The sequence below is a fragment of the Hyperoodon ampullatus genome (assembly GCF_949752795.1).
Source record: "Hyperoodon ampullatus genome assembly, chromosome: 12".
In the NCBI taxonomy this organism is placed as follows: domain Eukaryota; kingdom Metazoa; phylum Chordata; class Mammalia; order Artiodactyla; family Ziphiidae; genus Hyperoodon; species Hyperoodon ampullatus.
Genome location: NC_136925.1, coordinates 62,371,759 through 62,385,007, shown reverse-complemented (window position 1 = coordinate 62,385,007; position 13,249 = coordinate 62,371,759). Strand labels below are relative to the sequence as shown.

At 38.2% G+C, this 13,249-nt stretch overlaps 1 protein-coding gene across 2 annotated transcripts in view; it reads right to left on the bottom strand.

Moving 5' to 3' along the window:
- PDE7B (phosphodiesterase 7B) overlaps positions 1-13,249 on the bottom strand; it is a gene marked incomplete at both ends in the record, with an annotated part of 214,726 nt that overhangs the window by 37,015 nt on the left and 164,462 nt on the right. For both annotated transcript variants that reach the window (XM_079716794.1, XM_079716793.1), the window contains 2 exons: positions 1,375-1,438; positions 3,662-3,813. In XM_079716794.1, the coding sequence (XP_079572920.1) occupies positions 1,375-1,438; positions 3,662-3,813 (216 nt within the window). The remainder of the gene's footprint in view (positions 1-1,374; positions 1,439-3,661; positions 3,814-13,249) is intronic.

The window sequence follows — 13,249 nt, the reverse complement described above, 5'->3', positions numbered from 1 at the left end:
TAGAAAATAAGGATTTTAAATATTAAAAGCATTATAAAGTTTATGAAAGACTTTGAAATGTACCAAGAAGATGACTGGCTGCCTTAATTGGAAAACTAGGTGTTGCCCAAGCACACTCTTCCAAGGTACCTGATTCTATGTGTTTCTGTAGCTTTCATCATCTTTGAGCTGTTTCACAACAATCAAAGTTGTAGATAACTGATATTATTGCAGATGATTCTTGGCTGTATACATGCAAATGAAATTAGTGAGGTGGAAATACAATTGATTTCCCCCTCCCAGTTTCTCACCTATTTACAAATTCATTTTGGCATTTCTTACTGCTTTTATATGTATGGCTCTTTGAATATTCCTTTGAACTAGCTGTAACATCTTACTGGATCTCTAATTAATTGAGTTTAATAAAATCATTGATGTGATCACTTCATATCTTTATGAGAGTCGTGATTATACTCTCTTTTTAACAAATACTTTTGTTCATGGTTAATTTCATATACTGGTCCCCATCTCTCAATTCATTTGAGCAAAGTGAAATGCAAGATTATGAGATACAGCCCTATATGGTCTAGTTAGCTTTCCACAGTATAAAGCTCAGTTTCATGGTCTTAGGCCGTATCTCTCTCCACTGTGTGTTGTTTGTCAAGAAACAGAATGGTGAGAAAACCGTCTGTAATGACTTAAAACACAAGCCTGTAGATGGTAGGACATGTGACGGTCAGCATTAAATGCGACGTCTTTCATTGGCTCCCTGTTATCAGCATTCGTTTAATGGGCAGATGAAAATATTATAGGGTTTTGTTGTTTTCTTAAGGGAAGACTCTATAGGCACAAAAATTTTTAAAGTGGAAACAACAAGAATGGCTACTTTTCCCTTCAGCTGCAGCCTAAGTGTTTACACTCTATGCTCAGGAGTTGTTTTCTCCTCATGATGCCAAACATATCTGAACAATACCTGCAATGGGGCAGACTCGCTCACTTAATAAAAGTGCAAAACCATTGGCCCAGTAAGAGTCAGGACTGATCAGATGTGTTTTTATGTTTCTAGTTTTCATTGACTAACAACAAACTCCTTCCTTTCGCATGTGGCCAAAGTATTCTGCAAGGAAGGAATCTAATCTGTGGTTTCTAAATTGCTTTGGGAACAGCAAGACCAGAAGGAAGCTGTCTTAAGATCTGAAGTCCAGATTCAACCCTTCTTCTTCGTTTGAACTAGTTTTCCCTTGCCTTGGTCCTTCTTGAGTGGCTGTAGATTTATGAATGTGGGAAAAGAGAGAAAAAAGAATTAACAGTGTTTAAAAATATATTTTGTTTTTCACGAAATTAATCCCACTTTAATGGTGTGTATTTTAGTGAGAATTCTTTTGGGTGACTTACCATTTGTCAAGCGATCAAACAAGAAAATGTCAAAATCCCACATTCCCACTTTGGAGAGCATATGCTGAAAAGACAAACAAAAGCCAGCACTCACATGAATCATATCGGAGACTCAAATATTTACTTTGAGACATCGTGAATTAAACAATTAAACAGTTGGAAATAGCATACGACTATCTATGTACAACTGGTTTGTAGTAAAACAAACCTTACTCTGCAGCCTAATAACAACAGTGTTAAAGGGACAGGCTCCGGAATCAGACTGCCACATCCTACGTTGGCTGCATCGCTTACTGGCTGTGATACCTTGGGCAAGTTCCTTAACTCTCTGTACCTCAGTTTCCCAATTTGAAAAATGTAGCTGATAATGCTATTGCTTCAGAGGGTTGTTGTGAAGATTAAATAAGGTAAAACGTAGAAGTGCTTAGAGCGGTGCGAATACATAGTAAGCACACGATAGATACCTTTTAAAATTGTAGTTCTGTTAAGTCTACATCACAAACTACTATGCACTTAGGGGAGGAGGTTTACAGTAAACTTTAAAAAAAAGAAACCTAGACGACTGATGAGCACACCGCTCTGCTCAATGTGGATGAAGTGTGAAATTAACCCCTGTAACAGACAGGAAACTGAAGCATGGGCAATTGAAAATATTGGGTACTTTAAAGACCTACTGTCCAATGCAGACTTACTGTACTATCTTTCTTTTTAATAATATCGCCTGCTTGGAATTAGATGGTGTTAACTCTCAGACACAAAGTTGCAGTTGCTGATTCTATCCTCACTGTAGCTCCTGTGACTGCTTTCCTCTCCTCTCACAGGCCCTGCTTCTGGTAAGGACCAGCTCACTCTCCTCTACCTGCCCTTGAATGGCCTCCCTGTGTCTTTCGATAAAATCCAACGGCGTCATCATGGCACGCAAAGGCCTTCACAACAGCATCAGAAAAATGAAGGGATAGTAGGTTTTTGGTGAAGTCTAGTTTGAGTGAGTTTTTATCCAAAAGTCACACAATTCTAAAGGCGGAGCCAAAATTTGATCTCTGACATCCTGACCTCTGGTCTGTTGTTCTTTCTACATCTCACTGTTGTCTTTCTTGAGAGGTCCCCACAGACAGGGCTCTGTCATGGATGCTCCAGCACTGGGAGCTCAGCCTTACTCTCTCTCCTCCTCTCACCAAATGAAACCACCAACCAACCATTCACTCAATCTCAGACCTTGGGCTGTTAGGATTGATATTTGCTTTCTTTTTGTAGACCTAATGTGGGGAATTAGTTCTTCTAACATTACTTGCTGCTTATTTCTTAATAGTATATACCATTAGAATATATTTCTTAATTGCATATAGACAGCATAATATTCCTTATCATAGGAACTATAAGATATTACCTTTGACTTCTGTTTAAACTGAGGTGGTTTATTCCTGAAATTTAAATTCCTTTGGGAGTTTGGGCTAGAGATAACCTTTGAACTTTTTTTAGATTGTCACACATTAGATTTCTACCCTCTGTTGGATCAATGCATTGCAAAAGTAGTTGTCAAATTAGTAAAATTTTTTTGGATAAATTAAAAATTATAAAAAAGACAGTGCACTGTATTTTTTTTTTTTTTTTGCGGTACGCGGGCCTCTTACTGTTGTGGCCTCTCCCGTTGTGGAGCACAGGCTCCAAACGCATAGGCCCAGTGGCCATGGCCCACGGGCCCAGCCGCTCCGTGGCATGTGGGATCCTCCCAGACCGGGGCACGAACCCGTGTCCCCTGCATCGGCAGGCGGACTCTCAACCACTGCGCCACCAGGGAAGCCCCAGTGCACTGTATTGATAGCCTAAAGTGGAATTAAGAGTTGGTAATTACTGGGTTAATTTCAGGGTAGTTATTATGGTGAGATAATTCAACGGGTCAAAAAATTTATTCCTTCACTGGTAATCGGCCAGTCCAAAACTTCATTTTATTTAGTGTTGTGCAAATGTGTTTTGCACATTTATAAAAATGAAAATAGCTAGCATGTGCTAGTCATGAGTATATTAAGCATGCAAACATGCTTTACCTTGTTTAATCCTTGTACCACCCCTATGAGGTGAGCGTTTCTATTACTTCACTTCATATTTAAGGAAAAAGTCCAGATGTGCTGAATAACTGTTCAGAGGCACGGAGCTCTTCAGTGACAGAAGTAAAGACTCAAACCCAGGTGCTATTGGGGGGTGGGGGTGGGAGGGATGGGGAGTAGGGGGGAGCACATGCTCTCAGCCACTGGCCTGGTGTGAGGCGACAGAGAGGTAACTAGCTCACCCTTGCTTGTCCAAGGTAGTCTTCATCCAGCAGGTGGAGCGGGGCTTGCGGTATAATTCCACGAAGCAGCCTTGATGCATGGAAGTATCTTTGAAAGCTCAACAGTCTTTTCACCTTTTTCTTGGTGCCAATTTCCCCTGAGTGTGTTGTATCTGTGGAAAGTAATCAAATTCAGAAGTTATATATTTAAAAAGCCCCATTTTTCTCCACTATGTAAGAATACAATGTACTATATAAAGGAGAGAAATCTAAGAGATGCTCTCACAGTGCTTTCTTAATACAGACCATTTAACTCTGCATTTGAAATTTTTCTAGAAAAAATGATATTTCTTATATGTTACATTCATTAAAATGAGATATTTCTGACTAATTTTGGAAGACATGAAATACATGAATTAAAAACTTCATTTTCTTATTAATGATGCTGGTAAACTTAGTGAGTGAATTCACATACTTCTGCATGCATTTAAGGAACAGTTATGCTTTTTTTTCTGCTATACTGGAGCTGAGGTTCCAAAATTTAGAGCAGGTTCTGATCCTCTCCTCTCTCTAGTCTGATGAAATCCTTCGCCTGAATTAGAAGAGTTGAGAATACACTAGCTTAGACATGAGGAGATGTTTCCTAATGTCCCAGGAACATCAGTGGTAAAGGAATTATAAATCTCAGCACAAGAGTGACCTAGATTGCCATGACATGAAGCAGAGTGGGTGTTTATTTCCTAATGGAGTATATTCTCTTTTACTGGTGGCCATAAAAATCTGATCCTGTCAGTACAGATATTTTAATACTCCTGTCACATGTGCCTTTTAAAACTTGAATGTTGATTGTCCAGAAATACCCCAAGCACATTATTTGAGTGTCTGTCAAGGTATGTCTTATCTCAGCTGAAATTGTATGAATCACTCAGCCACATAAGTGACGTCTGCTGCCAATTTGAGATCTGGAGTCAACTGAACAGTCCTAGTAGGAAAACGTACAGTTCATATACAGAGAAATTTTGGTTTCTCTCATGCCTCCTCCCATGTCCCTTTTTCCTTTATAGAACTCAAAATCACAGTGGATATTAGAAACCCAGGAATCAATGGGCAAGGGTCTCCTTAGCAATGTGGCAATCCCCAAGGGCAGGGAATGACCAAACTCAGTTCGTTACTTGGATTAATTATGCATGCAAGGACTTAATTCAGGGCAGACAACACCTACTACTTTCTGAAAATGCCACCTGATTAAAATTCTTTTTATTTTAAAATGGTTCTAGATTTCATGTGTGGGGAGATGTAAACAAAAACATAAGGAGATAAGAGGTGTAAACTGAAGTTGGGTGCTTAGGCTCACATCAATATTAAAAATGGCATATATAGACTCAATTCTACTGATGGATTCTCACTCATTTCTATTTGTTTATCAAGTTAAGGTACAGTATAAAGTGGTTCATTCATTAAAAAAATGTTTTGAGGGGGGACTTCCCTGGTGGTGCAGTGGTTAAGAATCTGCCTGTCAATGCAGGGCACACGGGTTTGATCTCTGGTCCAGGAAGATCCCACAGGCCACAGAGCAACTAAGCCCGTGTGCCACAACTACTGAGCCTGTGTTCTAGAGCCCCTGAGCCACAACTACTGAAGCCCGTGTGCCTAGAGCCTGTGCTCCGCAACAAGAGAAGCCACCACAATGAGAAGCCTGTGCACGACAACGAAGGGTAGCCCCCGCTTGCTGCAACTAGAGAAAGCCCGTGCACAGCAAGGAAGACCCAACACAGCCAAAAAAAAAAAAAAAAAAAAAATTGTTTTGAGGGAATTCCCTGGTGGTCCAGTGGTTAGGACTCAGCACTTTCACTGCTGGGGCCCAGGTTCAAACCCTGGTCGGGGAACTAAGATCCTACAAGCCGCTTGGCATGGCAAAAAAAAAAAAAAAAAAAAAAAAAAAGTTTTGAGTGCTACTAAGGAACAGGCACTCTTCTAGATGCTTGGTGAGATCCCTCAGTTCTAGATCCTCCAGTGAGCAAAACAAAGAGCCCTGTCCTCAAGAAGCTTGCATTCTAACATAGAAAGATAGACAATAAACAATAAACAAAAAAAAGAAGTAATGTATAAAAATGTATTAGAAGCTGGTATGTGCAAAGGGTGAAGGAAAAAACACAGGGAATGAGGGATCCAGGGTTCTGTGTTAGGGTCGTCAGGGTTGGCCTCATTAGAGGCTACGATTTGATCAAAGTTGAAGGAGATGAAGGAGCTGGCCAAGCAGATATCTGGGGAAATGCCTTCCTTACAGAGGGACCAGCTCGAATAACCCTAGAGTGGGAACGTGCTTGGTTTGCTGGCATGTGGGGTGAGCAGCAGTTCAGTGTGGATGGGGAGGAGACAAAAAGGAAGGAGTAAGAGATGTGTTCATAGAGCAAAGCGGGTGTGTGTGTGAGAATTATGCCCTGAAAGCTATTGTGATGGCTTGGGCTCTACTGTCAGTGAAATGTGAAACCACCACAAAGTTTTGAGAGGAAGAGTAATATGGAAACACTTAACATTTAAAAAGGGTCACTGTGGTTTCTGTGTTGAGAAGAGATTGTAGCAGCAAGCTTTGATGCAGTGAGATCTGTTATGAAGCTATTGGAATAATCCAGGCGAGAAATGACAGCTGGTTAGATCATGGGCGGAACAGTGGAGAGTAGGAGTGGAGGAATTCTGAATATACTTTGAGTGCCTTCAAGTTTTTGGCCTAAATAACTGGGGGAATGGAGCTGCCATCACCTGAGATAGGGAAGGCTACGGGTGGAGCAGGTGTGGGGTGGATTTCAGTTTTGTACATGTTGCATTTGGATGTCAATTGGAGATTCAGGTGAAGATGTCAAGTAGAAATAAGTGGATATAAAAATCCAGGGCTTGGGGGAGAAGACTGGGTTTGAGATACAAATTTGGGAGTTGTCAGATGAGATTAACCTAGTGAGTGAGTGTAACTACAGATGAGAAAAGCATCAGAATCTGAGCTCTGGAGTACTTCAGTGTAAAAGGGTGTGGAGAAGAGTAGAGAGAACCAAAGGAGATTGAGAAGAAGTTATCCTGCGGGGATGGACGAAAACCAAGAGTATCATTTCCTGGAGGCCTAGTGAAGACAATATTGCAAGGAGGCAATATTTGATCCTCAGTTTCAAATGCTGCTAATAGATCAAGTATAATGAAGACTGAGAATTGACCATGGGTGTATACATCTGTCAAAATTCATTGAACTATGCCCTTAAAAGAGCACATTTTATTGTATGTTTAGAAGCAACAACACCCAGTAGCTACAGGCACATCTAGCACTCAAATTTTGTTATTTAAATACAAGTTATCACTAAAATGAACCAGATAACCTTGATGAAATGGCCAAGTCTAGGACTGGGGCAGGCAGAATCAAGATGAACTGTAACTTCTTGTAATGCCAGAAAATAAGGGAGAGCTCAAAAAATGATGTGCTCATAGAAAAATGACAGAGGAGACAATGTGAAGGGGGTGCCTCTGAACAAATATGGGAAAATCTGAAACTCAACATGGATAATAGAAGAGTGGATTATAAACCATTGACTGAAAGAAGACTCCAGCAGTCCATACTGTTTGTTAGTGAGTAAGCAAGCGAGTAAATAAATAAGGAGAAGGGAAAGCTCTTCCCTGCAGCGAGTGCTGACCAATAAGGTAGAAGAAATAATAAGAGTTAGTTACCATTTTGCAACCTTTATAGTAATAACTGATTCAGGCCAAGATCATTAATGGACAATAAAATTGTTAAGTGAAAGCTTAAAAAGCAACAGGATAATTACATAGCATCAAAGTATCTCTTCACAGATAACTTATTAATCGGAAAAGAAAAAATGGATAGCTTTTTAGTGGACAAATGTAGAGGGGGCACCATCTTCACTAACTATTCAAAGTTAACATCACCGGTCATAGGAAAAGCTGACATCTTACTCTTCCGGATGTAATTCACTGAGGACACAACATCACCTATTCAGTGTTCCTGCCTCAAATGCACATCCCATCCCCCCAAAGAGAAAACATTAGAAAAACCCAAGCTGAAGCATACTCTATAAGTAAACAATCGGCCTGTACCCTTAAAAAAAGTCAATGTCATAAAAGACAAAGAGAACCTCAGGTATTGTTTCATAATAATGGATACCAGATATAGTGCGCTAAATGCAATGCACAGCTCCAAACTGGATCCTGGATCAGAAAAAAATGTCTATAAATGACATTATTAGGACAATTTGTAAAATTTGGATATGGACTTGTGTGTGAGATAATAATATCCTATCTATAAATGTCTTGAATTTGATAGCTGAACTGTGGTTACACGAAAGAATCCCTTGTTCTTAGAAAATACATGCTGAAATATTTAGGAATAAAGGGGCATGATGTGTACAACAAACTCTCAAGTGGTTACGAAGAAAGTAGCAGCAAGGCAAATTGGGCAAAATACAATAATTGGTGCATCTGGGTAAAGGGTATATGAATGTTCTTTGCTCCGTTCTTGCAAATTTTCTATAAATCTGAAGTTATTTTGTAATAAAGAGTCTAAGAAGAGAGGGAATGGGAAGGGAGAAATCTGAGGCAATGACATGGAGTATATTCAGCTCTCAAGGAGTTTTGCTACGTAAGGGAGCAAAGAAACTTGGTGATATTTCTATATAGAACTATATAGAATGAAATCAAGTGTGTCAGTAAATAAATGAAATTAATTATTCCTGTGTTATGTAAACCTAAAAGGAAATATCCATACAATGATCTATTCCTTTTTCTTTATAGTCTATGAAAATCGCCCAATTTTAAAATACTAAAAGAGAATCTCCTATGTGGCTGAGAGCATGCTGTGTTTACATAATAGAATGAAAAGCAAGCAACTTAAGACTGGATTATGGAAGTATGCCACGAACATAGCAAATTGAAATTATGGATTATTTCTTTGTCAACTTCCATTCAGCTTTGCAGGTGGTATAATATTTTAAGCAGAGTCATAGTTAAGATAATGACACTTGTCATATACAGTAAGTATAGGTGATAGGAAATAATGGTTTCTAGCCACTAAAATTATCATTTTGACTAAAATATTGCTAATCTAATGATGCTGTGAGCTGGAGATATCAAGTTGAGAGCCATTTTTTTTCCTTAATCAAAGAGGAAAACAGCAAGATTCTCTCCTTCCCTACTTATTATTTTCACCTTGTCAAATAGATGATAGTCTACCAACATGATAATGTAGATCTCTTTCAATCTTCATTTCAATTTTTGATATTTTTTGTCCTAATTTTTATTTTAAAAATATTGTTAAAAATGAAATATTTTAATTACTGAATTATTATACTTCTAAAATTTTGAGCCTGAGATAAGTGCCTCACTTGTCCCAACCTAGTTTTGGCCCTGTCTTGCATCTTTGCAGCAGAAGCTCAGATAATGTAAAATATATTTAATATTGAAATAAATCTATGTATAGATAGATTTATTTATAAAAACTTCTCATACTTAATTTTTTATGGTAGTGTGTAGGTTAAAAAAACGTAGCATATAGGGGCTTTCCTGGTGGTGCAGTGGTTGAGAGTCCGCCTGCCGATGCAGGGGACACGGGTTCGTGCCCCGGTCTGGGAGGATCCCACATGCCGTGGAGTGGCTGGGCCCGTGAGCCATGGCCGCTGAGCCTGAGCGTCTGGAGCCTGTGCTCCGCAACGGGAGAGGCCACAACAGTGAGAGGCCCGTGTACCGCAAAAAAAAAAAAAAAAATTAAAAAAAAAAATGTAGCACATAATGTCATTCATCGTGAGAGTTTCAATGTTTTGGAACCAATTAGCTGTAATGATGTGTATCGTTATTTGTGCAATTTCAAACTTATTGTCTGAGATGAGCAGGTAGATATCTGCCAGGCTACAGTATTCACTGGTGGCCAATATTTTCTAAAATACCAAGGCAAGTCATGACTATGCCATTTAGTACTGCTATCTGGGCTATTCTTTAATACACAAGAAAATAATTCAGAAGTGATGCTGGGTGACCATTTATAAAAACAATAGGGCTTAATTTTCTTATGTGAGGACGTTCATAAAGCTAAATGAAAAAAAAAAATCCTCAAGGTAGCTCTCTAAAGAAGAAGAGCATTCCATAATGAAAGAAAAATAAATTTATTTTAAAACAATACTGATAACTTATTTATCAACTGTCATTTAGGGAGCACTTTGTGCTGTGAGATAACGGAAAAGTAGGATATAAACTGAAGGTATAGTTGGGAGAAAAAATCCATATAAAGAACAAACTGTGAATAAATCACCATGCTGTATAATAATCCTAGGTATTACTTTTTGAAGTGCCGAAATGTGTTATACAATTATTGAATAAGACCTGAGACATCTGTTTCCAAAAGGACTTTCAGTGAATAACTAGCATATTTTTGCTTTTATTATTAGGAGAAAGTGATAGGCATTTCTGGACAGAAATTTAAATGATTAGCTAAGCTAAATTTTGCAGATAGATCAGTTAAAATCAGCTTGCAAAAATTTAAAGAATCTTAACAATGTGCGTAATAATAAAATACTGGGTTTATTTAATACTTTTATATAATTAAAAAATTATTATTTAAAGGCATTCACAGCTATCTTAATGGTGTTTTTTGTTTGGATTTTGTTGTTTTATAGGCTATGGGTCTCCAAAGTCTCATTTGGAACAGTTATAAAATGGTGCTCCAGAATGTTTCATTGCCTAATCTACGTGCACATTGACCCTGATCGTGAAATTCATTTTCTGTTTACTTGTTCTTTTACAAATTTCACAAACTGTGCATATTAACACATTTCTGCACTATTTAGAAACTAATTTTAGGGTTATGAAGTTTATATTGGCACTGCTGATATGGTAAGTTTTAAATTTCACAAGTTGGGGTCGGCTTAAATGCAAAAAATGTTAATAAAAATTATTTTCATTTTGAGTATCTTCTCTATGGCATATTCTCTTTACGGGGGGCTGATAAATTTTGGTACTCAGAGAAATCTTAAACCTAGAATAAGTATCTGGGATAAAAAAAGCTATAAGCACACTTATATGATGAGGCTGTTTCTGTCGACCGTATACATAGTTCTCCAGCAATGTCTATATCTACTGTTCCCAGAATTTGAATAGTTAGTAATTGGTGCAGAAGTAGCTCAGGTGATAGTGAGAACAAAAAACGCTTTTAGGTTTAAATGAGCAGAATTTGCTTCAAGCAAACATGGAGACCCAACTCCACAAACCTAATATCAATATTTTCAGAGCATTAATTCTACTGAATACTTAAAATAATGTTATTAATAAATGCCCTAATCTGATAATTATTGTACTAATAATACTTATATATTGTGTAAGTATTATATAATTACATATAATTATTATACCATAATAATTATAATGAAATTCCTTGCTGGGTTAGTGGCTATTCACATGCTTTCCATATTCTTATAGGATTTTAAATATGTCTTATACTATAGAGATATTGGTATAAATAACTTATTACTCCTCTAGGTCAGAAACCATCTTATCAAACCTTGTAATCCTTTGTATCGAGTGCATAATCTTGCTCATAATGGAAGCTCCATACAAAACTTGTTGCTTTAATCTGAATCAGTTCTCTCAATTAGTTTATAGAAACATCATTACTGAATGCCATTTTAAAATAATAAGCCAATTTGTAAAGTGTGATTCTAAAACTTACACTTGTACGTTAGCTTTTTTTTTTTTTTTTGATAAATTTATTTATTTTTGGCTGCATTGGGTCTTCGTTGCTGTGCGCGGATTTTCTCTAGTTGCCGTGAGCGGGGCGGTGCACGGGCTTCTAATTGCGGTGGCTTCTCTTGTTGCAGAGCTTGGGCTCTGGGTGCGCGGGCTTCAGTAGTTGTGGCTTGTGGGCTCTAGAGCGCAGGCTCAATAGTTGTGGCACACGGGTTTAGTTGCTCCGTGGCATGTGGGATCTTCCCTGACCAGGGCTCAAACCCGTGTCCCCTGAATTGGCAGGCAGATTCTCAACCACTGTGCCACCAGGGAAGTCCCTGTACCTTAGCTTTTGAAATCATTTTCTCAACCTCCCAAACGGAGTTCCAGGGACCAGGTCCTCCTGCTACTGCCATTTCCTGTGAGTGACCTCCACTATAACATTGTGCCCCGTGTGACTGCAAATTTACTCTTATTTACACATCTGACTTTCTTATTAGGCTGTAAGCTCTCAGAGGCCAGATTCCTGCTAGTTTTCTTTGAATTTCCACAATATACTGCAAGATATAGGTGTTAAATACATCATGATGGAATTAAATAACTGTCCTGTGTCTGTGCTCCAGTTTTAAGTTCAAGAATGATGAGTCTTGGAGAAATCAGGTTGAGATTCTAGTTTTAAATATGTAGTTTTAAAAAAAGATGAAAAAAGTTAGTTAGTGTGATTTTAGGGGCCCTGAAGCACAAATAGCAGATTTATAGTATAGCTCTTTCTCTTTTATTGCCAATTCTACTAGTTTAGGATTCAGGATTCCTGCAAAGTTGGAAGGTTAGTGGAGTTATCCAGGATGGCAATTTTCTTGAAAACATTCACGAGCGTTTTAAGATTGAAACAACCATATGCTAAGATGCAGTTTTCCTGTAGATATAATTTTTAAGTAGACTACTTTAAAAAAATGAAAAAAACCTAGTAAAGAGGTTATGTGTAGAAAACAATATCAGTGGATTTCAAAAATGTATAATGTGGGGCTTCCCTGGTGGCGCAGTGGTTGAGATTCTGCCTGCCGATGCAGGGGACACGGGTTCGTGCCCCGGTCCGGGAGGATCCCACATGCCGTGGAGCAGCTGGGCCCGTGAGCCATGGCTGCTGAGCCTGCATGTCTGGAGCCTGTGCTCCACAACGGGAGAGGCCACAACAGTGAGAGGCCCGCGTACCGAAAAAAAAAAAAAATGTATAATGTGGACTTCTAGTTTTTTTGACGAGGTGCTGAATGAGACTAGTGCTCATTTCAACATGTATTAAAGACTTCAGTTTCATGTACTTCAGTCAAATCCCAGCTTTCACAGATTAGTATCTCTAGACATTAAAGTCTCCATTTCTTCCTAAAAGAACCAGATGCTTTAAAATGATATTATGATTTTCATGCATGATATATATAGAAAGCCCTAAAGACTCCATCAGAAAACTCTTAGAATAATTGAATTCAGTAAAGTTGCCAGATAAAAAATCAATACACAGAGATCTGTTGCCATTCTGTACGCTAATAACAAACTATGAGAATGAGAAATTAAGAAAACAATCCCACATACAGTTGCATTAAAAAGAATAAAATGCCGAGCAATAGATTTAACCAGGGAGGTGAAAAATCTGTATACTAAAAATTGTAAGACATTAATAAAAAAATTTGGAGACAAATAAATGGAAGGATATTCTGTGCTCATCAACTGGAAGAATTAATAGTGTTACAATTTACATACTACCTAAAACATCCTACAGATTCAATGCAATTCCTATCAAAATTCCAATGACATCCTTCACAGAAATAGAACAAACAATCTGAAAACCACAAAAGATCCTGGATAGCAAAAACAACCTTTAGAAAGAAGAACAAAGCTGGAGGCATC